Source organism: Pan troglodytes, chromosome 5 (genome assembly GCF_028858775.2).
Source record: "Pan troglodytes isolate AG18354 chromosome 5, NHGRI_mPanTro3-v2.0_pri, whole genome shotgun sequence".
NCBI lineage: Eukaryota > Metazoa > Chordata > Mammalia > Primates > Hominidae > Pan > Pan troglodytes.
Window position 1 is genome coordinate 49467337 of NC_072403.2, and position 25398 is coordinate 49492734.

The window sequence follows — 25398 nt, forward strand, 5'->3', positions numbered from 1 at the left end:
TGCAAAACCTAGATCAATATTATGTGGATCTCCAAGCACAGTTGCTTTTAAAATATATATTTAATATAAAAATAAAAATATAAAATATATAAAAGTTATATATATATATAACATTTCCTCCAAGTGGTGTTCACTCTATTTTATGTGTATATATTATATATATATTATGAATAAAGAACTGATAAACATTCCTTCCAGCGTGATGGTTCCAGATTTTTTCCATGCTACGGCCAACAGTAGCCCTACTAGTGTTGGAAAAAAATGGACACAAAGGAATAAGAAATTATTTGTCAGAGACATCCCCCTGACGTACATAGGGGTGAAATAACAATTTCTAGGGTTTCTTTTAAAAGCCTTCGAGGCAGGGAGAGAGGATAGGCAGTGGAAAAAGTAAATGCGGTAAAATCTTTAATTGCTGAATTTAGGTGACAGGAACATGCAGAATCACTGTCGTATTCTCTCCACTTTTGTGTCTATTTTAAATATTAATAATAAAAACCAAACTAATAGAACCCAATTGTTTCTGATTCCAAACCCTGTGGCATACATCTACATATTGTAACATTTCCTCCAAGTGGTGGTCACTCTCTTTTTTGAAGTTAACATCACTTTAAAAATGTACAGCACAAGTATTTTCTCCTAAATGGCCATTTCTCACAGCCCACACACGTTGTTTTATGGGCAAGTAAGCTTGAATTGTATTAACACCCCCAAACTGCAACATAAGTCAGTCCCAAGAGCAGAGCATTCGGGTCTCAAGCAAACTACTTTCAGGAAACCAAAGTGCCCTTGTTAAAATGCAAAGTAAGTGGTAGAAGTTATCTTTGCGCAAAATAGCCTAAAAATATTACACTCAAAAACATGGGAGAAGTAGGGGTGCGAGAATTTCCCCGGAAAATGTCCAAGACACAAACGAAAGTTAGCGAGAGATGTTAAAGGATATAAGCATAAGGGTACCAGAGGGGCTGGAGCTCGGTCAGGGCCAGGGGAGTGGGCCAGCAGGAAAACGTTTAGTGCAGGGGAGATCATAAAGAACGAAGCTGGTGTTGGGGGCGGGATCTACACGTGCGTCTCGGGAAGGCGAGGGGATGTCGGGCTTGGGGATGAAAATGGGCGAGGGTCGTGTTGCGGACAAGAGTGCACAGAAGCGAAGAAAGGGGGAGGAGAGGGCTGTGGGAAGCTGCGGCGAGATGAGAAGCAGCATAGGGACCGGAGTGTCCCAGGCAAAGGACAGGAGCGGCGAGTAGAGAAGGCGGCGGTTTGGGAGAGGCGCGGAGGGCCGCGAGGGGAAGGTCCCGGGGAGTTGGGAAAGGAGGTCCAGGGGCCGCGTGGGCGGGAGACTACCCCAGTTACAGGCGGCGCCGGAGCTGCTGGGGCTGGGAGAGGGTGTCGGGACCGGCCCAGGACGCCAGGACCCCAGCTACCTTGAGGGCTTCCAGCCGGTAGCGCTGGGTGGAGTTGGGGTCCATCATGACCGTCACCGCTTTCACCAGCTGCTCGCACAGCGCATTTACTTGATCCATCGCCATGCCTAGCGCCACGCGCCGAGAGCGCACACCACTGCAGTCCCGGGACCACGAGGCACGACAGCTCCCTCGGCGAGACCACCCGTTGGTACCGGGCCGCGGCGGGCAGGCGGGGGTGGGAAGCTGGAGGAGGAGCGTTAGCAGCAGCTCGCGCTGGGAAGAAGCCGGCGCTGCGCACGCGCCCGGCCCGCCACTGCGCACGCGCCCGCGGAAGTGGCGGCTCCCGTGTGCAGGTTGAGCCTAGGTGGGCGGGGCGGGAGGCGGAAGGGCCGCGGTGCGCAGCCGCGTCAACGGCCCTTCGCAGCGGGCGAGCTGTCAGACCTCAGTCTGGCGGCTTCATTACTGGGCGCGCCGCTCTCGGCTGATCCCGGCTGGGGACGGTTGCCCGGGCAGGATCCTTTACGATCCCTTCTCGGTTTCTCCGTCGTCACAGGGAATAAATCTCGCTCGAAACTCACTGGACCGCTCCCAGAAAGGCGAAAAGATATTCAGGAGCCCTTCCATTTTCCTTCCAGTAGGCACCGAACCCAGCATTTTCGGCAACCGCTGCTGGCAGTTTTGCCAGGTGTTTGTTACCTTGGTAAGAAAATTTAGAACCGTTCGCTGTCACTGTGTTCAGACTTTCTATGTTGCCTTGGCTATTGGTTTTATAATGTAGCAGTGACTGGGCCAAGGTTGCGTGAAATATAAATCATGCTAACAGGGATAAGGCCCTGGTACTGTCTTCTAAGATTTTTCTTGTAGAAAAAAGTATGTTTTTCCCTGTAGTTGTTAAACCTCTCTCTTGGAATTACTTTCCTGGATGTATTATTACCTGGTGGGCACTAAACTTGTTTTGTGCGGATTGGGGTAACTCGAGATGTTTAAAGGGAATAATTGCAATCAGTGAAGGTTTGTGCAGTTTTGATAATTGGCCAAGTGCTATGTATAAGGTTTCAAAGTAGTGTAATCCTTATCCAAAAGCATGGCTTGGGCAGAAAGTCTTCTTCATTTTCCATCTTTATAAAGCTCTTGGCCGGGCTCGGTGGCTCACGCCTGTAATCCCAGCACTTTGGGAGGCGGAGGCGGGCGGATCACCTGAGGTCAGGAGTTCGAGACCAGCCTCACCAACATAGTGAAACCCCGTCTCTACTAAAAATACAAAAATTATGTTTGCATTTTTAGTATTTTTATACAGGCGTGGCGGCGCGCGCCTGTAATCCCAGCTACTCGGGAGGCTGAGGTGGGAGAATCGCTTGAACCCGGGAGGCGGAGGTTCAGTGAGCCGAGATCGCGCCTTTGCACTCCAGCCTGGGCGACAGAGCGAAACTCCGTCTCAAAAATAAATAAATAAAGCTCTTGCTTTCTCCAGTAAATACATAAACGGAAAACCTCAACAGCTTTATTATCTGTTAAAGTCTGCATGTCTGTTTTTGTGATTGTGTGCTTAGTAAATTGTGTGCTGAACATAAATCACTGCTTCCTATTCTTGCTCCACTTCTGGTATTTGGATCTAATATGGTGCTTAGCCTGTGTTTTTTTGTGTTACAATACTATTTGTTGGCTCAGTCTGTTCCAGTACTACTGAAAAGCCACTTCAAAGTAGAGAGATTTCTGGCATGTTATAGTTTTAACTTGTAAATGTTTAAAGTATCACATTCTGCCTGTTTTAGGCGTGGTCGATTGGAATTTATAAGGAATTAATGCTTTGACTGCTCTGATTTTAATTGTTTTTCTTTCCACTCACCTTCCTGCTTTGCAGTTGTAAGACAAGTTTTTTTTTTCAAGGTGAATGTTAGTTTTTGAAAAACTTTTTTTAGAATACAGTTGGGTGCTCACTCAACTGTATAACCTGTGTTTCTCGTATTTAAATCATGGATTGCTGGTGTTTCGATTGTCTTATTTAGGTCTTGGCTCCCAAACTGCTGCATATTGGAATTACCTGGAGAGCTTTTAAAAATCCCCGGCCTGGCGCGGTGGCACACGCCTGTAATCCCAGCACTTTGGGAGGCCGAGGCGGGCGGATCACGAGGTCAGGAGATCGAGACCATCCTGGCTAACACGGTGAAACCCCGTCTCTACTAAAAATACAAAAAATTAGCCGGGCGGGGTGGCACGCGCCTGTAGTCCCAGCTAATGGGGATGAGGCAGAGGAATCACTTGAAACCGGGAGATGGAGGTTGCAGTGAGCTGAGATCTCACCACTGCACTCCAGCCTGGGTGACAGACGGAGACTCTGTCTAGAAAAAAAAAAAATCCCCATGCTAGGCCGAGCGCGGTGGCTCACGCCTGTAATCCCAGCACTTTGAGAGGCCGAGGTGGGTGGATCACCTAAGGTCAGGAGTTAGAGACTAGCCTGGCCAACATGGTGAAACCCAGTCTCTACTCGAAATACAAAAATTAGCCGGGCGTGGTGGTGTGCGCCTGTAACCCCAGCTACTCAGGAGGCTGAGGCAGGAGAATCGCTTGAACCCGGGAGGCGTAGGTTGCAGTGAGCCGAGACTGTGCCATTGCACTCCAGCCTGCGCAACGAGAACGAAACTCTAACTCAAAAACAACAACAACAACAACAAAAAACTCATGCCCAGGTCATACCCATACCAATTAAGTTAGTATATATAGTTGTGGAAGTCAAATATCAGTAGTATTTAAAGCAGCCTGGCGGGGGGACAAGAGCGAGACTTTGTCTCAAAAAAAAAAACAGTGTCATGGTCATGAAAAACAAGGAACAACCGAGGAAATGCCACAGATTGGGGTACAGTAAAGTATGTAGTTAATAATATGCCAATGTTCATTTTTAAATTTTGATAATTGTGTTAAGTAAGATGTTAACATCAGGAAACTGGGAGTAGGAGAACTCTACCATTTTTGCAATTTTCTGTAAGTCTAAAAGTATTTTAGAGTAAAAGGTTGACATTTTTCATGAATGCTATGATGTTATATATTATTTTCTCCTTCTCTTTTCTCTGAATTTATACTTGAGATTTGTCTGTCAACTGATTCCGTATTGGTTCTCTTCCCCTGGTGATGTGCATTTTAATTTCCATTTCTCCATGACTAATGATGGTGAGCCTATTTTTATGTGCCAATTGGCTATGTTTGTATTTTGTGGTTAGTTCTTTTAAGGATAAGTATTTTTAAAGCTTTTAATACCTATTGCCTTCATAAAATTGTACTAATTTATTCTTATGCCAGCAGTACAGGTTGAGTATCTGTGATATTGTGATATATGTATGTTAGTTTTTGTCCACGGTTCCTAGCTCATAACTCCCCTAGCTTTCGTTATAATGTTGGAGCTCTTGAAGCAAGCCTCAGAAAACAGAATCTCTCTCTGGCCTTCTGCCCTCCTTTCACCTGCCCAAAGCAGGACTCTAATCTTCCCCTGCCTTTCTGATTATGGGTCATAAGACTTTCATTTCAGAAGAGTTCCTACCCCATACCCTGGAGAAAGGAATGCTACCCAGAGAGGCCAGGAAGAATCTGGACAGGCCTTGCTGGGTTTCCCCAGTCTATTAGTATTAGATCATATCTTTTTTGTCCAGTCGCATTTCTACACGGATGTCAGTCATGGCTATCCAATGAAGTCTCCATAAAAGGCCCAAGAGGAGAGGGTTCGAAGAGCTGCTGGATAGGAGCAAAAGGAAGTTCCTGGAGAGTGGTGTTCCCAGGGAGGGCATGCCTTGCCATGTGTATCTCTTCATCTGTATATCCTTTATAATAAACTAGTAAATTTGATTACCTGAGTTCTGTGAGCCACTCTGGCAAATTAACTGAACCCAAAGAGGGGCCCATGAGATTCCCAATTTATATCCAGTCAGTTAGAAGCACAGGTAAAACAACCTGTGGCTTGTGATTGGCATCAGAAGTAGGGGGCAGTCTTGTGGGACTGAGCCATCAACCTGTGAGATCTGACACTTTCTCCAGGTAGATAATGTCAGACTCGAATTGGAGGATACCCACTTGGTGTCTGCTGCAGAATTGATTGCTTGTTTGTTGGTGGGGAGAAATCCTCACACATTTGGTCACAGAAGTCTACCTTATTGATTGTTGTTGAGTGAAAGAATCTTAAAAACTGTTTTTTCCACTCAGGGTATCCCTAATCTGAAATTTGAAATCTTCCAAAATCCAAAAAATTTTTTGCACCAACACAGCATTCAAAGGAAATGTTTATTAGAGCATTGTAGGTTTAGGATTTTTGGATTACGGATGCTTAACTGGTGATTATAATGCAAATATTGCAAAATTTGAAAAAAATGCAAAATCTCAAGCACTTTGGATCCCAGCCATTTCAGATAAGGGATACTCAACCTGTATATTTAAATGCCTATTTCATTCTTGTTAGTTTCCATGCTCCCATGCTCATGGTAACTGATCAGTGAAAGAATGGAATTACAGTTTTCCCTAGCATTTTGGATTAGGTGTTTTTCTAACTGTCCATAAAATGTCGTGTTACAGAAAAATGGCTACTGGACAGGATCGAGTGGTTGCTCTCGTGGACATGGACTGTTTTTTTGTTCAAGTGGAGCAGCGGCAAAATCCTCATTTGAGGAATAAACCTTGTGCAGTTGTACAGTACAAATCATGGAAGGGTGGTGGGTATGTATCATTGTTATTGTCACAACTATTCAATGGTAACACAGTGGCACTGTGGCAGGTCCTTTGTTGTTGTGGTGGTGGTGGTGGTGGTGGTGACAGGGCCTTTCTCTGTTGTCCCATCCAGAGTGCAGTGGCACCATCAGCTCACAGCAGCTTTGACCTGGGCTCAAGTGATCATCCCTCTTCAGTCTCCCAAATAGTTAGAACTACAGGAGCGCCCCACCATGCCAAGCTGATTTTATTTTTTGAGGGGTGGGTAGAGATGGGGATTGGTTGGGGGGGCAGGGCTCACTATATTGCCCAAGCAGGTCTTGAACTCCCGGCCTCAAGCAGTCCTTCTGCCTTGGCCTCCCAAAGTACAGGAATTGCCAGCATGAGCCGCTGTGCCTGGCCCTATTTTTGAGATTTCTGAACTGCTTTGTTTTGGATTGAATGATGGCATCTGTGGTCAAAAAGTTTCTAATATGTTTATAGATTACTTGTGTTAAATGTTACTTGTTTTTGCTTGTGATCATATAATATGTTTTCTGTTTCCTTTTTTTTCTAACCTTAGAATAATTGCAGTGAGTTATGAAGCTCGTGCATTTGGAGTCACTAGAAGTATGTGGGCAGATGATGCTAAGAAGTTATGTCCAGATCTTCTACTGGCACAAGTTCGTGAGTCCCGTGGGAAAGCTAACCTCACCAAGTAAGAAAAAAACATTATTTAAGGAGACATAAAGGAGTCGAAAATAATACTCCATGAGGCTAGGGACTGGTGTTTTGAATTTGTTCCATGTAAATAACACCTGAAAAAATTCTTTTTGGTTAGCCATCTTGTCTCTGTGAAATGAAAAACAGATTTTAATATTGTGTTTTGGGGACAGTTCTAAACCATTATACCATGTAAGAGTTGCTGCCTTTGATATCTATTCAGTTCCTTAATTGTTCAAAATTGGTTGTTAAATTCAGACTTAATACCAATTCCCATGTTCTCCATCCAAAAATCTAAAGTATTTGAAAAACTGACTGTGAAACTGAGAATTTTTCCAGGAAAGGCTGAGTCAAACTGACATTGTAGTACAATATCAGGAATTAGTTGCTATAATTGAACAATATCAAGGGAGATTTCTCTGTTTTTAGATTAAGCTATCTCTCCGCAAATATTAGAAGTTTCACCTTGGAATGGGGGATATGAATCAGCATAGCTAAGTCAGAGGTAGGCACAAACCCCAGCCTTTAATCCTAACAGCTAATATGTATTAAACATATTATCACATGCCAGGCACAGTGTTAAGCTCTCTATAGGCAATATCTCTATTAAATCTGACATTGTTATAAGGTAGGTACTAATATTACTCCCCCTTCGGAGATAATGAATCAAGTTCAGAGAAATTAAATAATTTAAGTTAGGCTGGGGGTGGTGGCTCATGCCTGTAATCCTAGCATTTAGGGAGGCTGAGGCGGGCTGATCACTTGAGTCCAGGAGACCAGCCTGGGCAACATAGGGGCCAGCCTGGGCAACATGGGGAAACCCCATCTCTAACAGAAAATACAAAAATTAGCCAGGCATGGTGGCACACACTTGCAGTCCCGGCTACTCGGGAAGCTTGAGTTGAGAGGATTGCTTGAGCCTGGGAGGCAGAGGTTGCAGTGGGCCCAGATCACACCACTGCACTCCGGTCTGGGTGACAGAGTGAGACCCTGTCTCAAGAAAGAGAAAAGTTCAGACAGCTAAGTGAAAGACTGAGGATTCACATCTGTTTTTTAAGATTCTAGTATCTATGTTCTCAAGGTACACTATACTATGTGTTGTGGTATAGGAATCATGCTTTGACTTAGGACCTGACATACTTCTGAATTCTAATTCTAATTCTATGAATTAGAAGTCTAAAGGTAGAGTGGCATACAGACCCACATTGGAATTATTGCTAGAAAAGAAGATAGACTTGACTGAAGATTAAGTTTTCCAAATACTCTTAAAAATACCTTGCAGTGTTTTGCTCAAGAGGCTGTGAGGAAGCACTGAAATAGAGTATTGTTTTAGAAAAACTCAAACTATGGTTTTCCTCTCCTCTCACACCACAAGAACAATCAACACAGAAGACATCTGTGACCAAAGGTGTGGAAGTATTTCCCCACACACCAATCAGCAGACACCAGCTGCATGTCCTCCCAGTCAATTCCAACACTGTCTACCTGGAGATGGCATCAGATTCCACATGTTGAGGGCTCAATACCACAAGAACACCCCCTCCTTCCTTTCCATCACAAGTCCAGGCCTTTAGAACGTCTGAACAGCTGGCTTTAAGTTGGGGTTCCTGCAACCCCCTCTTCGGATTTGATTAATTTGCTGAAGCGACTCACAGAACTCAGGAGAACACTTACTTATGTTTATTATAAGGGATATTACGAAGGATACAGATAGGTTGGGCATGGTGGCTCACGCCTGTAATCCTAGCACTTTGGGAGGCTGAGACAGGAGGATTGCTTGAGCTCAGAAGTTTGAGACCAGCCTGGGCAACATAGTAAGACCTCGTCTCTACCAAAATTAAAACAAAAACAAAAACAAAAAAATTTAGCTAGACATGGTGTTGTGCAGCTCTAGTTCCAGCTACTCCGGAAGCTGAGGTGGGAGGGTCGCTTGAGCCCAGGAGATTGTGGTTGCAGAGAGTCATGATCAAACCACTGCGTGCAGCCTGGGCAACAGTGAGATCCTGTCAAAAAGAAGATGAAGATGAGGAGATATATAGAGCAAGGCATGTGAGAAGGGGTGCGGAGCTTTCATGCCCTCCCTGGGTGAGCCACCCTCCAGGAATCTCTACTATTACAGCTATTTGGAACCTCTCCGGACCCTGTCCTCTTGGGTTTTTAGGGAGGCTCCATTATGTACTCATGACTGATTGAACCATTGGCTGTGGGTAATCAACTTGACCTGCAGTATCTCTCTTCCTCTCCCCTCCCCAGAAGTTGAGGGGGTGGGGCCAAAAGTCCCAACCCTCTAATTATGCCGTGGTCTTTTTGGTGACCTGCCCTATCCTGAAGCTATTAGTTAACATTAGCATACAAAAAGACAAAACTTGGGTGATTCCAAGGATTTTTGGAGTTGTATGCCAGGAAAGTGGGATGAAGACCGAATATATATTTCACAATATTATAAGTATCCTTTTCTGGCTGTGTGTGTGAGTATATTGCTCTTTCTTTTCTTTTTTTTTTTTTTTTTGTGGGTAGGGGATGGAGTTTCACTCTTGTTGCCCAGGCTAGGGAGCAATGGTGCAATCTCGGCTCACCACAACCTCCACCTCTTGGATTCAAGTGATTCTCCTGCCTCAGCCTCCCGAGTAGCTGGGATTACAGTCATGTGCCACCGTGCTGGCTAATTTTATATTTTTAGTAGAAATGGGGTTTCTCCATGTTGGTCAGGCTGGTCTCGAACTCCTGACCTCAGGTGATCCACCTACCTCTGCCTCCCAAAGTGCTGGGATTACAGGTGTGAACTGCTGCGCCCGATCTTGCTCTTCATTTTCTTTGAGGCCTATCCTCTTCCTAGTTCAAATAATGATTTAAAAAAAAAAAAAAGTCAAGTATTTCTCTAATTCTCTAATTTGAGAGTGTTTTAGAACAATAATTATATTAGTTTTTATGGGTGTCATGGTGAAGAGGTACCGATGTTTTCATTTTTATGGTAAATATAAAGTCAATAGGAACAAAGAACTGGACACTACAAAGCAGGTCCAAACCAAAGGAAAGCAAATATCTGTATATTGGCCGGATGTGGTGGCTCACGCCGGTAATCCCAGCAGTTGGGGAGGCCGAGGTGGGTGGATCACCTGAGGTCAGGAATTCGAGATCAGCCTGGCCAACATGGTGAAACCCTGTCTCTACTAAAAATACAAAAAAATTCACCAGGCGTGGTGGCAGGCGCCTGTAATCCCAGCTACTTGGGAGGCTGAGGCAGGAGAATCGCTTGAACCCGGGAGGTGGAGGTTGCAGTGAGGCGAGATGCCACTATTGCACTCCAGCCTGGGAGACAAGAGCGAGACTTCATCTCGAAAAACAAGAAAAAAAAGAAAATATCTGTATATTGTCATAGAAAACTAGGTATAGAGCCAGAAGAGCTGCTTATTAAAGTTTGAATAGAAGACATACGATGAGATTGGTATGTATACCCTGAGGAAGGTTGTCTGCCTGCCCAGACACATCACCACATTCTAGGTGCTTATCTTCAACTTGATCATTTGAATATTAGTATATCCGTAAATGGTTGGTTAAGGCATGTGTGTGTATGTGGTGATGACCAGTTCACATGTTAACCAAACTCACCGTTGACTGAAGTATAAAATCCATATGCCAGTTTGTTAATTTATGGTGAGAAATACTATCCTGGGGAAGACCATATACTCTGGTTCACTGATCAGTGCAGTGTTGCATGTAAATTACCCTTTTTTTGAAGACAAAATTAGAAGCAGAAGATTTCTTGGTGGATATATGAAAATAAAAGGAATAGGTGATCATAGTAATACACAAATTTGAGGCATTTCTTTATTTTTTAGAGAGTTCCTTGTCATATAGACGTGTTCATAGTCTGAATGCTTTCTGCCTTGGTAGTTCTGGCATTGTGCTAAAAATGTTTGCCTCCGTGATTCTTCCTTTTCCATGCTTCTATTATTGACCATCTGCCTGCCGATTGACCCTTTCAGTTACTATTGTCTAGTCTCTGTTAAGCCACATGTCTCTTGATTACGTGTATTATTGTTCATTATGGCAGGATGGGAGTGGAGCAGACAATCTCAAGGTTGCCTCTGTTTATTGCCTGCATGAATGATCCTTATACTTCTTAGGTACCGGGAAGCCAGTGTTGAAGTGATGGAGATAATGTCTCGTTTTGCTGTGATTGAACGTGCCAGCATTGATGAGGCTTACGTAGATCTGACCAGTGCTGTACAAGAGAGACTACAAAAGCTACAAGGTCAGCCTATCTCGGCAGACTTGTTGCCAAGCACTTACATTGAAGGGTTGCCCCAAGGCCCTACAACGGCAGAAGAGACTGTTCAGAAAGGTACTTCCATAGCATCATACTGCTTCTGCTTCCTGCCTTTGGAACCTGCTTTGCTTGGTCATGCTGATTCTCCTTGGAATAATTGAAAGGAAACTTAAACTACAGCCTGAATGAATCACAAGGACTCACATGGAAGGATATACAAATTTTCTTATCTTTCCAGGTATATGGCTGTTGAGAAGCTGTGAAATCTGTATGAAAGTACATTTCTCTTTAGATATAACTAGGGCAGGTTAGTGTTATCAATAGAAGGCAGAGACCTGGCGCGGTGGTTCACGCTTCTAATCCCAGCACTTTGGGAGGCCGAGGTGGGTGGATCATGAGGTCAGGAGTTCAAGACCAACCTGGCCAGCATGGTGAAACCCCATCTCTACTAAAAATACAAAAATTAGCTGGGCATGGTGGCGCGTGCCTGTAATCCCAGCTACTTGGGAGGCTGAGGCAGGAGATTTGCTTGAACCAGGACCCAGGAGGTGGAGATTGAGGTGAGCCGAGATCTCGCCACTGCACTCCAGCCTAGGCTACAGAGGGAGACTCTGTCTCAAAAAACAAAAAAATCAATAGAAGGCTGACTGAGCACTTTGTCATTGGTAGCTTAATTTATATTATTATAACTTAGTGTCTTGGTTTCTTCATATATAAGAAGGGTGAGCTTTTTAAAGGGGGACCTCAGGTATAGGGAGTTGAGTGATTCAAAATTTCTAATCACTTCTTAGCACATTATTACATATGGGCTGCACAAGGCCCCTCTCATTGTATTTTGCTACTTTTACCCTTTATAGTGATTTTCCCACTCCCTCTGTACCGCACCTACCCTCTTGTACCCACTGATACATTTGATATATCTTAGATGTCTGTCTTTCCTTCCTTCCTTCCTTCTTTCCTTCCTTCCTCCCTTCCTTCCTTCCTTTCTTTTCTTTCTTTCCCTTTCTTTCTTTCTTTCTTTCCTTTTCATTTCATTTCATTTCTTTATTTCTTTATTTTGAGATGGAGCGTCACTCTGTCGCCCTGGCTGGAGTGCAGTGGCATGATCTCAGCTCACTGCAACCTCCGCCTCCAGGGTTCAAGCAGTTCTCCTGCCCCAGCCTCCCAAGTAGCTGGGATTACAGGCATGTATCCACCACACGCTGCTAATTTTTGTATTTTTAGTAGAGATGGGGTTTCACCATGTTGGCCAGGCAGGTCTTGAACTCCTGACCTCAAATGATCCACCTGCCTTGGCCTCCCAAAGTGCTGGCATTACAGGTGTAAGCCACTGTACCTGGCCTATATCTTTATAAGTTACTCAGTATTGCTTTGTCTATGTGCTTTTTAATTACAAGATGATTTTGTGCTATTATAGATCTCATTCTTTTTCTTTTTTTTTTTTTTTGAGACGGAGTCTCACTCTTTGCCCAGGCCGGACTGCAGTGGTGCTATCTCGGCTCACTGCAAGCTCCGCCTCCCGGGTTCACACCATTCTCCTGCCTCAGCCTCCTGAGTAGCTGGGATTACAGGCGCCCGCCACCGTGCCCGGCTAATTTTTTTGTATTTTTAGTAGAGACAGGGTTTCACCGTGTTAGCCAAGATGGTCTCGATCTCCTGACCTTGTGATCCGCCCGCCTCGGCCTCCCAAAGTGCTGGGATTACAGGCGTGAGCCACCGCGCCCAGCCTTCATTCTTTTTCTTAATTTTCCTTCAGTAATGACCTTAGAGATGTGTCCATGTGGCTGTATTTATTTGTAATTGATGGCTTCGATGGCTGTTACTTGCAGCGTAATCCATGATATGGATCCACCATGGTTACAGACCATTTTCCCTAGTGACAAATTCATTGGTTGCTTCTAATGTCCTGCTCTAACAGTTTACATTCCCCCTAGCAGTACATAAAAGTTCCTGTTTCCCCCATATTCTCAACAACAACTGGTATCATCTAATGTTTAAAAATATTTGCCAATATAATGTTTGTTTGTTTTGCTTTAATTTACATTTCTCTGATCACTAATTGAGATTGAAGATCTCTTCATACACTTGTAAGCCAGCTGAGTTTCTGCTTCTGTGATTTACTTATTTATAATCTTTGCCCATTTTTCCATGGAAAAATGGTAAAATTATTTATTTTTTGATTTGCAAGAGTTCCTTGTATATCCTATCCTAATTATTAGTTCCTTGTCTTTTTTTTTTTTTTTTGAGATGGAAGTCTCACTATGTTGCCCAGGCTGGAGTGCAGTGGCTATCAGTCGCTATTCACAGGTGTGTAATTATGGCTCACTGCAGCCTTGAACTCCTGGGCTCAAACAATCCTCCCACCTCAGCCTCCAGAGTAGCTAGAACTACAAGTATGTGCCATCATGCCTGGCTAATTTTTAAATTTTTTGTAGAGACAGGGTCTCACTATGTTGCCCAGGCTTTTATATATTTTTTTCATTTTCTACTGATTATTGATGTGTTGGGAAATGATAAATGGGTTTTTTAAATAAATTCATTTTTATTTACTTTATCTAAAAAAAATTGTGATATAATCTGTATGAAGTGTTTTAATAACATGTACTTGAAGGTTAATTTTTTTTTCTTAGATTTGAATAGAATTAGGACAATAAAAACTTGCTTTTGTGGCTGGGCGCGGTGGCTCACACCTGTAATCCAAGCACTTTGGGAGGCCGAGGCGGGTAGATCATGAGGTCAGGAGTTCAAGACCAGCCTGGCCAAGATGGTGAAACTTCGTCTTTACCGAAAATACAAAAAAACTAGCTGGGCGTGGTGGCATGTGCCTGTAATCCCAGCTATTCTGGAGGCTGAAGCAGAAAATTCCTTAAACCCGGAAGGAGGAGGTTGCAGTGAGCTGAGATCGTACCACTGCACTCCAGCCTCGGCAACGGAGCAAGACTCCATCTTAAAAAAAAAAAAAAAAAACTTGCTTTTGTGATAACGTTAGATTATGATAGTCCTAGATTCCAGGTCTAAGAATTTGCATAAGAATGAGGGGTTTTTTTTTGTTTTGGTTTTTGTTTTTCTTTGAGACAGAGCCACTCTGTCACCCAGGCTGGAGTGCAGTGGCGCAATCTCGGCTCATTGTAACCTCTGCCAGAATGAGGTCTTTTTTTTAATTGAATATTATGAAAGTGGAATTCAGTTGTATCCCCCCAGAGCAAATAATTCTGCATGTTTCATGTTTTGGCTGGGTGTGGTGGCTCACACCTGTAATCCCAGCACTTTGGGAGGCCAAGGCGGGTGAATCACCTGAGGTCAGGAGTTCAAGATCAGTCTGGCCAACATGGCAAAACCCCATCTCTACTAAAAATACAAAAATTAGCCGGGCGCAGTGGCAGGTGCCTGTAATCCCAGCTACTTGGGAGGCTGAGACAGGAGAATCACTTGAGTCCAGGAGGCGGAGGGTGCAGTGAGCCGAGATCGCGCCACTGTACTCCAGCCTGGGTGGCGACAGAGCAAGACTCTGTCTCAAACAAAAAAAGAAAAAAAAAAAAAGATGTAACATGTAAACTTTGCTTTTGCTGCTGAACAATTGCATAAAATGCCTTTAATGTGTTGTGCAGAAGGGTAGTAGTAAAACTGCCCAGGGAAGCTTGTGACTTAAGGAATTATTTTATTTTCTGATCCTGATAATGCAAAGTATGTCAAGCTAGAGGCTGCAGATCCTTTAGTTCTTTGGACAAAATATAATGGACAATAAAGATGTGCCACTTATAGAGGAAGCAAAATCATGGTACATAAGCTTTTGATATTTGATATTTTATTATTCTGGGACCAGAGTCAGAAATGTAATTATCATAATAAGAAAGGTGTTCTTTGGTCTTACCTTTCTGTACCACATCTTATTACATAACTTTCTTTTTTTTTAGTTTCCATATGCAACACTGATTTTTTTGGTGTCACCCAGGCTGGAATGCAGTTGTGAGATCTTGGCACACTGCAGCCTCCGCCTCCAGGGTTCAAGTGATCCTCATGCCTCAACCTCCTGAGTAGCTGGGATTATAGGCATATGCCACCATGCTGGCTAAGTTTTGTATTTTTAGTAGAGATAGGGTTTCGCCATGTTGGTCAGGCTGGTCTCAAACTCCTGGCATCAAGTTATCCATCTGCCTTGGCCTCCCAAAGTGCTGGGATTACAGGCATGAGCCACCGCACCCAGCCTGATTTTTTTTTTTTAATATTTGGAATTGGTTTTATAATGCCTTGAATTTGTGGCTCTTTAAAGTTTATTTGAGAATTACATACTCTTAAAAATTTGTTGAAAGCTATAGACCCTTGCTTGCCTCCGAAAAATTTGTATCTATACATAAGACAATTTTGCATGCAGTTTTCAGGAGATTCACAAACCCTCTGAAATCCACATACCTCAGAATTAGAACTAGTCTTACACATTAAGACTAGTTCTAGTTTTTGCTGCAGAGCATTGTTGAAGCATTCTATTATCTCTGGCTGAAGATGGTATATACCTTCCTTGGTAGTTGAATGTTAACTCAGATGGACGTGTTCCTCTTTCTTCTACACTTACTTTTCTTACCTATGTACATTTTTTTATTAAAAATGCCCATGTTTATAGAGAGGTCTATTTCTGTATGTCTTGTGTCTGTTGCATTAGTGTGTCCAACTTAAATATTAAGCTCCCAGATGCAGTGCCAGCATCTTATTATATGTAATGTTCAGAAGAGTGCAATGTCTAGGAAATATTTCATATCATATTCCTGAGTCTTTGATGTGTGCAACCACAAAAACCTGATAACAGAAATTAGCTGATCTAAGTGGATATAACCTTCCAGAAATCATTTTTCATGGATACAATATATTTCAAATCTAAGAAAAGAGGCGAGGTATTTGTAATACCTTGATACTGAGCTTTCCATCAACTTTTCCATCTTGCCTCCTATAAGAGCTAGCAATCATGCTCAGCCCTCCTGCATTTGCAGCTTTGTATCTTCTTTTTTTTTTTTTTTTTTTTTCAGAGAGGGAGTCTCTTTCTCGCTCTGTCTCCCAGGCTGGAGTGCAGTGGCGCAATCTCGGCTCACTGCAATCTCCACCTCCCGGGTTCACGCCATTCTCCTGCCTCAGCCTCCCGAGTAGCTGGGACTACTGTTGCCCGCCACCACGCCCGGCTAATGTTTTTGTATTTTTTTTAGTAGAGACGGGGTTTCACCGTGTTAGCCAGCATGGTCTCGATCTCCTGACCTCGTGATCTGCCCGCCTTGGTCTCCCAAAGTGCTGGGATTACAGGCGTCAGCCACCACGCCCGGCCTTGTATTTTCTAAAATAGTTATTTGTGTGTAAAGTTTAAGTAGTAAGATTTACTTAAAGTACTTCTCAGAAATTGTCAAGGTGAAACTTTCCCATCATTGCCATTTTGTAACTGGTTTGTTAGCTAAGGACCTTTTCTTTTCCCTTTGTTTTCTCTTAATTCATTTCTTTATTATTTTAAAACACAGAGACATGGTCTCACTATGTTGCCCAGGCTGGTCTTGATGAGTTCCTGGCCTCAAGCAATTTTCCCACTTCAGCGTCCCAAAGTGCCAGGATTATAGGCGTGAGCCACCGCACCTGGCCTTACAAAACAGTTTTATAATGATTATTTTTGAGATGGGGTCTCACTGTCTTGCCCATGTTACCCGTGAACTCATGCTCAAGTGATCCTCCCACTTGAGCCTTCCAAGTAGCTGGAACTATCGGCATGTGCCACTGTGTCTGGCTTTATCTTATAATGATCATATAATAACTATTAAAGATTATAAAATTCAATGGAAAGATTATACTATCCTCATGTATCAGAAGACTAAATCTTACTAGTGCTCAATTCTCCCCAAATTGATGTACAGATTCATTGCAATCCCTTCCAAAATCCCACAGAAATTGACAAACTGATTCTAAAATTTGTATGGAAATGCAAAGAATGTGGAGTAGCCAAACAACTTTGAAAAAGAACTAAGTTGGAAGACATACTACCTGATTTCAAGATTTAACTATAAATTTGTAACTAGGGAAGTTTGGTATTGGTGTGAGAAAATACGTAGATCAATGGTATAGAATAGAAAGTATACAAGTAGATCCCCACTTTTCAGGCTGGGGTGTGTGTGGTGGCAATTCATTTCCACAAAGGTGCCAAGATAATTCAACAAGAAAAACTCTTGGCTGGGCACAGTGGCTCACGCCTGTAATCCTAGCACTTTGAGAGGCCAGGGCGAGCGAATCATGACGTCATGAGATTGAGACCATCCTGGCCAACATGGTGAGACCCTGTCTCTACTAAAAATACAAAAATTAGCTGGGTGTGGTGGCGCATGCCTATAATCCTAGCTTTTCGGGAGGGTAAGGCAGGAGAATTACTTGAACCCAGGAGGCAGAGGTTGCAGTGAGCTGAGATTGCGCCACTGTACTCCAGCCTAGCAACAGAGTGAGACTCTGTCTCAAAAAAAAAAAAAAAAAAAAAAGAAAGAAAGAAAAGTTTTTTCTCAGCTTTCATGGGCATTTAACACCAGAACTACCTGAAGTATTTCCTGTAGTCCATTTCATGGTATTGAAGAAAAACCAAAATTTTATAGATTTTTCTTATCAACTAGAGAAAAGATAAAAAGCATTGTAGGGAAATAAGGGAATTCCACTTATCTTCTGTGGTCCTGTTCAGTTAATACAGATAAAGGATTAAATTTAAAAATCTACATTGCCACAGGATTGCAACATTACCCAATCTGGGAAAGCAATGATGAAAAAAATCTAAAGCAGAGAAAATTTAGCTCTAACTGTTTAAAAAGGTCCAGAAAGTCATACAATTACAGTAAATTATTCATATTTTTGTTTCCCAAAGCTAATATATACTAGTATAAATAGTTTTAAATGATGGATGTTTTAATAGTATTTATTGTTCTTAATATGTGCAAGCCTTGGTATTTCAGGAAAACAGATAATTAAAAAAAAAGAAAAAAAAATGCGCAAGCCACTGTGCTGAGGAACTTTATTTTTAAAAACTACCTTTTGGCCGGGCACAGTGGCTCACGCCTGTAATCCCAGCACTTTGGGAGCCCTTAAGGTCAGGAGTTCAAGACCAGCCTGGCCAACATGGTGAAACCCCATCTCTACTAAAAATACAAAAATTATCTGGGCCTGGAGGTTCACAGCTGTAGTCCCAGCTACTCCAGAGGCTGAGGCAGGATAATTGCTTGAACCTGGGAGGTGGAGGTTGCAGTGAGCTGCACTCTAGCCTGGGCAACAGAGCAACTCCGTCTCAAAAAAAATAAAAAATAATAAACTATCTTTTAATCCTCATAACAGCTATATGAAGTGCAGTTTGTAGACAAGGAAATTGAAGCTTAGAGAATTATGTAACTTGTCCAAAGTCACATGGTCAGTAGGTTATGAAGCCAATATTTGAACCCTGCTTGACTGCAGAATGTTCTTTTAACAATTATGCTCTACTTCTTATGGCCATACATGGTGGCTTACGCCTGTAATCCCATCACTTTGTGAGGCCAAGGCTGGGGGCTGGGGAGGTGGGGGGCATATGGGGGGGATTGCTTGAGTCCAGGAGTTTGAGACCATCCTTGGTGACATGGTGAAACCCCGTCTCTACAAAAAATACAAATTAGCTGGGCGTGGTGGCATCTGCCTGTAGTCCTAGCTACTTGGGAGGCCAAGGTAGGAGGATCGCTTGAGCTTAGGAGGCAGAGATTGCCCTGCCAAAAGACAGGTTTTTTTTTTTAGTTTTTTTTTCTTTTTTGAGGTGGAGTGTCGCTCAGCTCACTGCAACCTCCGCCTCCCGGGTTCAAGTGATTCTCCTGTCTCAGCCTCCTGAGTAGATGGGATTACAGGTGTGCACCACCACGCCTGGCTAATTTTTGTATTTGTGTTTTTAGTAGAGATGGGGTTTCACCATGGTGGTCAGGCTGGTCTCAAACTCCTGACCTTGTGATCTGCCTGCCTTGGCCTCCCAAAGTGCTGAGATTACAGATGTGAACCACCACACATGGCCCAAAAGATAGTTTTTAAAAATAAAGTTCCTCGGCCGGGCGCAGTGGCTCATGCCTATAATCCCAGCACTTTGGGAGGCCAAGGCAGGCGGATCACAAGGTCAGAAGATCAAGACTATCCTGGCTAACATGGTGAAACCCCATCCCTACTAAAAAAAATACAAAAAAATTAGCCGGGCGTGGTTGCAGGCAACTGTAGTCCCAGCTACTCGGGAGGCTGAGGCAGGAGAATGACGTGGACTCGGGAGGCTGAGGCAGGAGAATGGCGTGGACCCAGGAGGTGAAGCTTGTGGTGAGCCGAGATCGCTCCACTGCACTCCAGCCTGGGCAACAGAGCGAGATTCTATCTCAAAAATAAATAATTAAATAAATAAAATAAAGTTCCTCAGCACAATGGCTTGCATGTATTTTTCTTTTTTTTTTAATTACCTATTTTCCTGAAACACCAAGGCTTGCACATATTAAGAACAATGAATACTATTAAAACATCCATCATTTAAAATAATGTATACTAGTATATATTAGTGAGCCAAGATCATGCCACTGCACTCCAACCTGGATGACGGAGTGTGACTCTGTCTCAAAAAATAAAGCAATTATGTCTACTTCATATTACAGATAAAAGGTAAAGAACTTTAATGTGGTACTAGAAAGCTAGCTAGAATAGTTGAAGGAGAGGACTTCATAATAGATAAACTTGCCATAAGCCCTGAAGTATAGATGTGTTTAAGCAAAGGAAAGAAGAACAGAGTTAAGGAGTAAGAGCTTGCCGGGCGCGGTGGCTCAGGCCTGTAATCCCAGCACTTTGGGAGGCCAAAGTGGGCAGATCACAAGGTCAGGAGATCGAGACCATTCTGGCTGACACGGTGAAACCCCATCTCTACTAAAAATACAAAAAATTAGCCGGGCGTGGTGGCAGGCGCCTGTAGTCCCAGCTACTCGGGAGGCTGGGGCAGGAGAATGGTGTGAACCCGGCAGGCAGAGCTTGCAGTGAGGCGAGATCATGCCACTGCACTCCAGCCTGGGTGACAGAGTGAGACTTCGTCTCAAAAAAAAAAAGAAAAAACCTGAATAAAATAGGGTGGTGGGTTGCAGTGGATATGTGAAATATTTTAAAGTAGGTTTTGTTGACTAAATGGCTGCATAATGAGGAATGAAAGAGAAAATAAGCCAATATTAATGTGGATTTTAAGCCCTTAATAGAAACAGGGAGTTGGTTGGAAAGAACATTTGAGAAGGAAGACAAAGTTTGATTTTAGTTATGTTTAGTTGGAAACCATAATTAAAAATTCAAGAAAAGTTCTTCTGTAGGGAGTCAGGAAAAGTTCTTCTGTAGGGAGGTAGAGCTAAGGGATTAGAGTGTACATTTGGGGATAAAGATTTGTATGTACTCAGAGTAAGATATTTTCAAGGTCCTAAGTCCCAAGCAACATCTAACTTAAAACAGCTTATCAAGGGAATAAATCTAGTGCCTCGGAGTGGATTTTAAGTTACTCAGCTGGAATCCACCTCTAAAAACATGTAAATGTTAAAGTTTATATTGAAGCTTGAGTTAATTCTGAATATTTTCTAATTGAAAAAAATATTCTTGGAGAAGATGTTTAAGTGATTAAATATAGTAGGAGAAAGAAAATTCAAGAGAACTGGGGAGATAAATGTGTTTACATTTTTTTTTTATTTTTATTATTTTTGAGATGAAGTCTTGCTCTGTCGCCCAGGCTGGAGTGCAGTGGCACAATCTCGGCTCACTGCAACCTCCGCCTCCTGGGTTCAAGCGAATCTCCTGCCTCAGCCTCCCGAGTAGCTGTGGTTACAGGCCTGCACCACCATGCCCAGCTAGTTTTGTATTTTTAGTAGAGACGGAGTTTTGCCATGTTGGACAGGCTGGTCTTGAATTCCTGACCTCAGGTGATCCACCCGCCTTGCTCTCCCACAGTGCTGGGATTACAGGCGTGAGCCACCGTGCCTGGCCAAAAATGTGTTTTAAAATCATTGCTCATGAAAGATGATATTAATACAAAATATTTGTTGTACATTAGCACTATAAAATTCAGCCTATGCTGAAGCTAAGCTGCGGGAACACTCTGAAGGAGAAATTGAGCTCTCTTATAATTGGTCTTCTAAGCTGGCTGCCATTTTTTTGTGAAAACATATGTCTAAATACCTGTAATCTAAGCATTTCTACATTAGATAGCACAATTAAATAAATAATTTTATAAATGTCTAAATGTGAGTTCTTAATTCATTTCAGAGGGGATGCGAAAACAAGGCTTATTTCAATGGCTCGATTCTCTTCAGATTGATAACCTCACCTCTCCAGACCTGCAGCTCACCGTGGGAGCAGTGATTGTGGAGGAAATGAGAGCAGCCATAGAGAGGGAGACTGGTTTTCAGTGTTCAGCTGGAATTTCACACAATAAGGTGAAGGCTAATAGTAGATTTCAAAGAGAAACATTGATATCCTTAGTCAAATACAGTAGGGACAGTGGGACATTGAAATTATTACACATAGGCCGGGTGCAGTTTCGCACGCCTATGTGGGTGGATCGCGTGAGCCCAGGAGTTGAAGAGCAGCCTGGGAAACATGTTGAAACACAGTCTCTACAAAAAATTAGCCAGGCGTGGTGGTGTGCACCTACAGTCCCAGCTACTCAGGAGGCTGAGGTGGGAGGATCAGCTGAGTCCAGGAGGTTGAAGCTGCGGTGAGCCGAAATCATACTACTGTACTTCAGCTTGGGCGACAGTGAGACTGTCACCAAAAAAAAAAAAAAAGTTACACATGTACTTTGAATGGATTTCTGTTTAAAATTCATGTTGAGGCCCAAATCAAAGCATAAGTAATTCTTTAACATGGAAATGGACATTAAATATGTACTTTCCTAAGAAGCAAGGTGAAGGCCGGGCATGGGGGCTCACGCCTGTAGTCCCAGCACTTTCGGAGGCTGAGGCAGGTGGATCACCTGAGGTCAGGAGTTCGAGACCAGCCTGACCAATATGGTAAAACACCATCTCTACTAAAAATACAAAAAAAAAAAAATTAGCCAGACGTGATGGCGTGCACCTGCAATCCCAGCTACCCGGGAGGCTGAGGCAGGAGAATTGCTTTAACCTGGGAGGTGGAGGTTCCAGTGAGCCAAGTTGTGCCACTGCACGCCAGCCTGGGCGACAGAGCAAAGACTCCGTCTCAAAAAAAAAAAAAAGAAAAAGAAAAGAAAAACTATACACTATAAGAACAATTTATATAGCATTTACATTGTACGTTATAGGTGTTATAAGAAATTAGAGATGATTTAAAGTATACAGAAGGATATACAAAGGTTATATGCAAATACTGCACCATTTTATATTATGGGACTTGATCATTTTATAAACAGGACTTGGGGTTTTGGTATCCACTGGAGGTCTTAGAACCAATCCCCTGCAGATATTGAGAGATGACAGTGTTTCCTTAATGACTGAACTGTTTGTTGGAAAAAGGAGGCTAGTCTTTGCACTTACATACATTAATGTATTTCTTTTATTTTCACTTGCTGAATTTTTTTTTTTTTTTTTTTTTTGAGATGGAGTCTCGCCCTGTTGCCCAGGCTGGAGTTCAGTGGCCCAATCTCAGCTCACTGCAGCCTCCGCCTCCCGGGTTCAGGTGATTCTCCTGCCTCAGCCTCCCGAGTAGCTGGGATTACAGGTGCACACCACCATGCCTGGCTAATTTTTGTATTTTTACTGGAGACAGGGTTTCACCATATTGGCCAGGCTGGTCTGGAACTCCTGACCTCAAGTGATTCACCCACCTCGGCCTCCCAAAGTGCTGGGATTACAGGCATGAGCCACCGCGCCCGGCCACGTGCTGAATATTTTTGTATTATCTTGTTATGTGGAATTGCCTGGGTATTTTATGCTTTTGCCTATTCCCTGTTTTCTTATGAGAGCAATAAAAGGAATAATACAATTTTATTAATTTAGACCACTATTTTAATTTAGGGTACACAGACAATTCTCAACAATCCAGGAGCAGAATAACTGGTTTTCTGATTAATTATGAATAAAGTGTAGCAAGAGCCCAGGACTTTCATCCCCTTCTGACCAAAGCTCAGTAATTGGGCAGTGGCTGATTATCCCTGGTTGATACCTTCTCCGCCTCCCTTCAATACAAGGAAAGTTGCCAAACTACCCATCTGAATTTTTTTGGTGTTTTTTTTTTTCCTGGTTGGATGAAGGGAAAGGAAACAATAACTTCAATGTAATTTAAACCAGACTAAATGTTGCCTAGTAGAAGTTCTTAACGAATCTCTCTAATGAATTTAATAATTTTATATTTTAAAACATACAAATATAATTTTTAAATTATATTAAAAAATTAAAAATTATATTTTTATAATTTGCAAAATGATACCATTGAAGTGCTTTTACTCTTAGAAAAGATTTCTCTTGGCCGAGTGTGGTGGCTCACACCTGTAATCCCAGCACTTTGGGATCCCGAGGCTGGTGGATCACCTGAGGTTGGGAGTTCAAGACCAGCCTGACCAATATGGAGAAACTCCATCTCTACTAAAAATACAAAATTAGCTGGGCATGGTGGCTCATGCCTGTAATCCCAGCTACTCAGGAGGCTGAGGCAGGAGAATTACTTGAACCCAGGAGGTGGAGGTTGCAGTGAGCTGAGATCATGCCATTGTACTCCAGGCTGGGCAACAAGAGTGAAACTCTGTCTCAAAAAAAAAAAAGAAAAAGAGTTCTCTTGGGAGGCTGAGGCGGGTCGACAGATCTCAAGGCCATCCTGGCCAACATGGTGAAACCCCGTATCTACCAAAAATACAAAAATTAGCTGGACATGGTGGCACACACCTGTAGTCCCAGCTACTTGGAAGGCTGAGGCAGGAGAATTGTGTGAACTTGGTGCGGGGGCAGTTGCAGTGAGCCAAGATCACGCCACTGCCCTCCAGCCTGGTGACAGAGCAAGACTCTGTCTCAAAAAAAAAAAAAAAAAAAAAAAAGAGTTCTCAAGGATTTAAGCTTTTTCATTTTTTAAGTGCTATTTATAAGAAGGTGTTTGTTATTGGAGGGTGGTTTTGAGCCCAATCTCTATAACAGATACTATATTACGATAATTTGTGTTAAATTGGGGACTCAAAATGGACCAACTATTAATCAAGAAATGTAAATGGGATAGGGTAAAACAAGTATGTTTCAGCATTTTTATATAGACATACTGAGAAATGCATCTTGCTTGAGTTTCTCCTGCAGTTTCTACTTTTCAAACCTCTTGAAGTAGGAATAGATGGGAAGGAAAAAATGACTAGAGGAAAACAGAATGGGAGAGATGTGGGAAGAACAGTGAGGATAATGATATTGCGTCATGTTTCCCACTGGGGATGTTGTGGGATACCAAGTTTTAGAGATGTCTTGAGTTTCTGGTTTTATTTTTGGTTTTAATGTAGAAACCATTAGTTACAGCTATTAAGCTCTGTGTGTGTGTATGTTATGTGTATGTTTATATTCACCAACTTTGATGGGTTGACAGTAATGAGGTTTTTATACTTTGCATGCTTCCAGGTCCTGGCAAAACTGGCCTGTGGACTAAACAAGCCCAACCGCCAAACCCTGGTTTCACATGGGTCAGTCCCACAGCTCTTCAGCCAAATGCCCATTCGCAAAATGTAAGTATTCAGGCAGCACGTTAAATTTCACTTCTATCCATGTGTAGAAACTCTCTGGTTGTAGTTTCTTGTGTTACTAATTAAGGACTGGAGCCAGGGGAAATACATACCAGGCAGTTAGAAGGAAAACAACACAGAACATTTTGAAACACACGCTGAGACTTTCATTTTTATTTATTTATTTATTTTTTGAGACAGAGTTTCACTCTTGTTGCCTACGCTAGAGTGCAATGGCACGGTGTCAGCTCCCTGCAACCTCCACCTCCCAGGTTCAAGCAATTCTCCTGTCTCAGGCTCCTGAGTAGCTGGAATTACAGGCGCCCACCACCACGCCTGGCTAATTTTTGTAATTTTAGTAGAGACAGGGTTTCACCATGTTGGCCAGGCAAATCTCAAACTCTTGACCTCAGGTGATTTGCCCTCCTCAGCCTCCCAAAGTGTTGGGATTACAGGCGTGAGCCACTGCGTCCAGCCACGCTGAGACTTTTATTGAACCTTCAATTCTGGGTTATCTGTGGCAGATACTTAATCCTGAATTTAAAAAAAATGAGCCAGGTGTGGTGGCTCACACCTATAGTCCCAGCACTTTTGGTAGGCCAGGGTGGGTGGATCGCTTGAGCCCAGGAGGTCAAAACCAGTCTAAGCAACATAGC

The 25398-nt window shown here is 42.9% G+C and overlaps 2 protein-coding genes across 5 annotated transcripts in view; one reads left to right on the plus strand and one right to left on the minus strand.

Annotated features, from left to right (window-relative positions):
* The window catches only part of XPO5 (exportin 5), a 53177-nt gene extending 51441 nt beyond the window's left edge, over positions 1 to 1736 (minus strand). The window contains exon 1 of the mRNA XM_009451326.4: positions 1425 to 1736. Coding sequence (XP_009449601.2) covers positions 1425 to 1529 — 105 coding nt within the window. The 5' untranslated portion in view covers positions 1530 to 1736. The remainder of the gene's footprint in view (positions 1 to 1424) is intronic.
* Positions 1684 to 25398, plus strand: part of POLH (DNA polymerase eta) — a 37250-nt gene continuing 13535 nt past the window's right edge. The window contains exons 1-6 of one of the 4 annotated variants that reach the window (XM_518497.8): positions 1693 to 2106; positions 5961 to 6101; positions 6655 to 6789; positions 10922 to 11139; positions 21343 to 21512; positions 24642 to 24745. In XM_518497.8, coding sequence (XP_518497.1) covers positions 5965 to 6101; positions 6655 to 6789; positions 10922 to 11139; positions 21343 to 21512; positions 24642 to 24745 — 764 coding nt within the window. In that variant the 5' untranslated portion in view covers positions 1693 to 2106; positions 5961 to 5964. Of the gene's footprint in view, positions 2107 to 5960; positions 6102 to 6654; positions 6790 to 10921; positions 11140 to 21342; positions 21513 to 24641; positions 24746 to 25398 lie in introns of all 4 variants that reach the window. The other 3 variants (XM_063812469.1, XM_063812471.1, XM_063812470.1) reach the window with 3 other exon arrangements.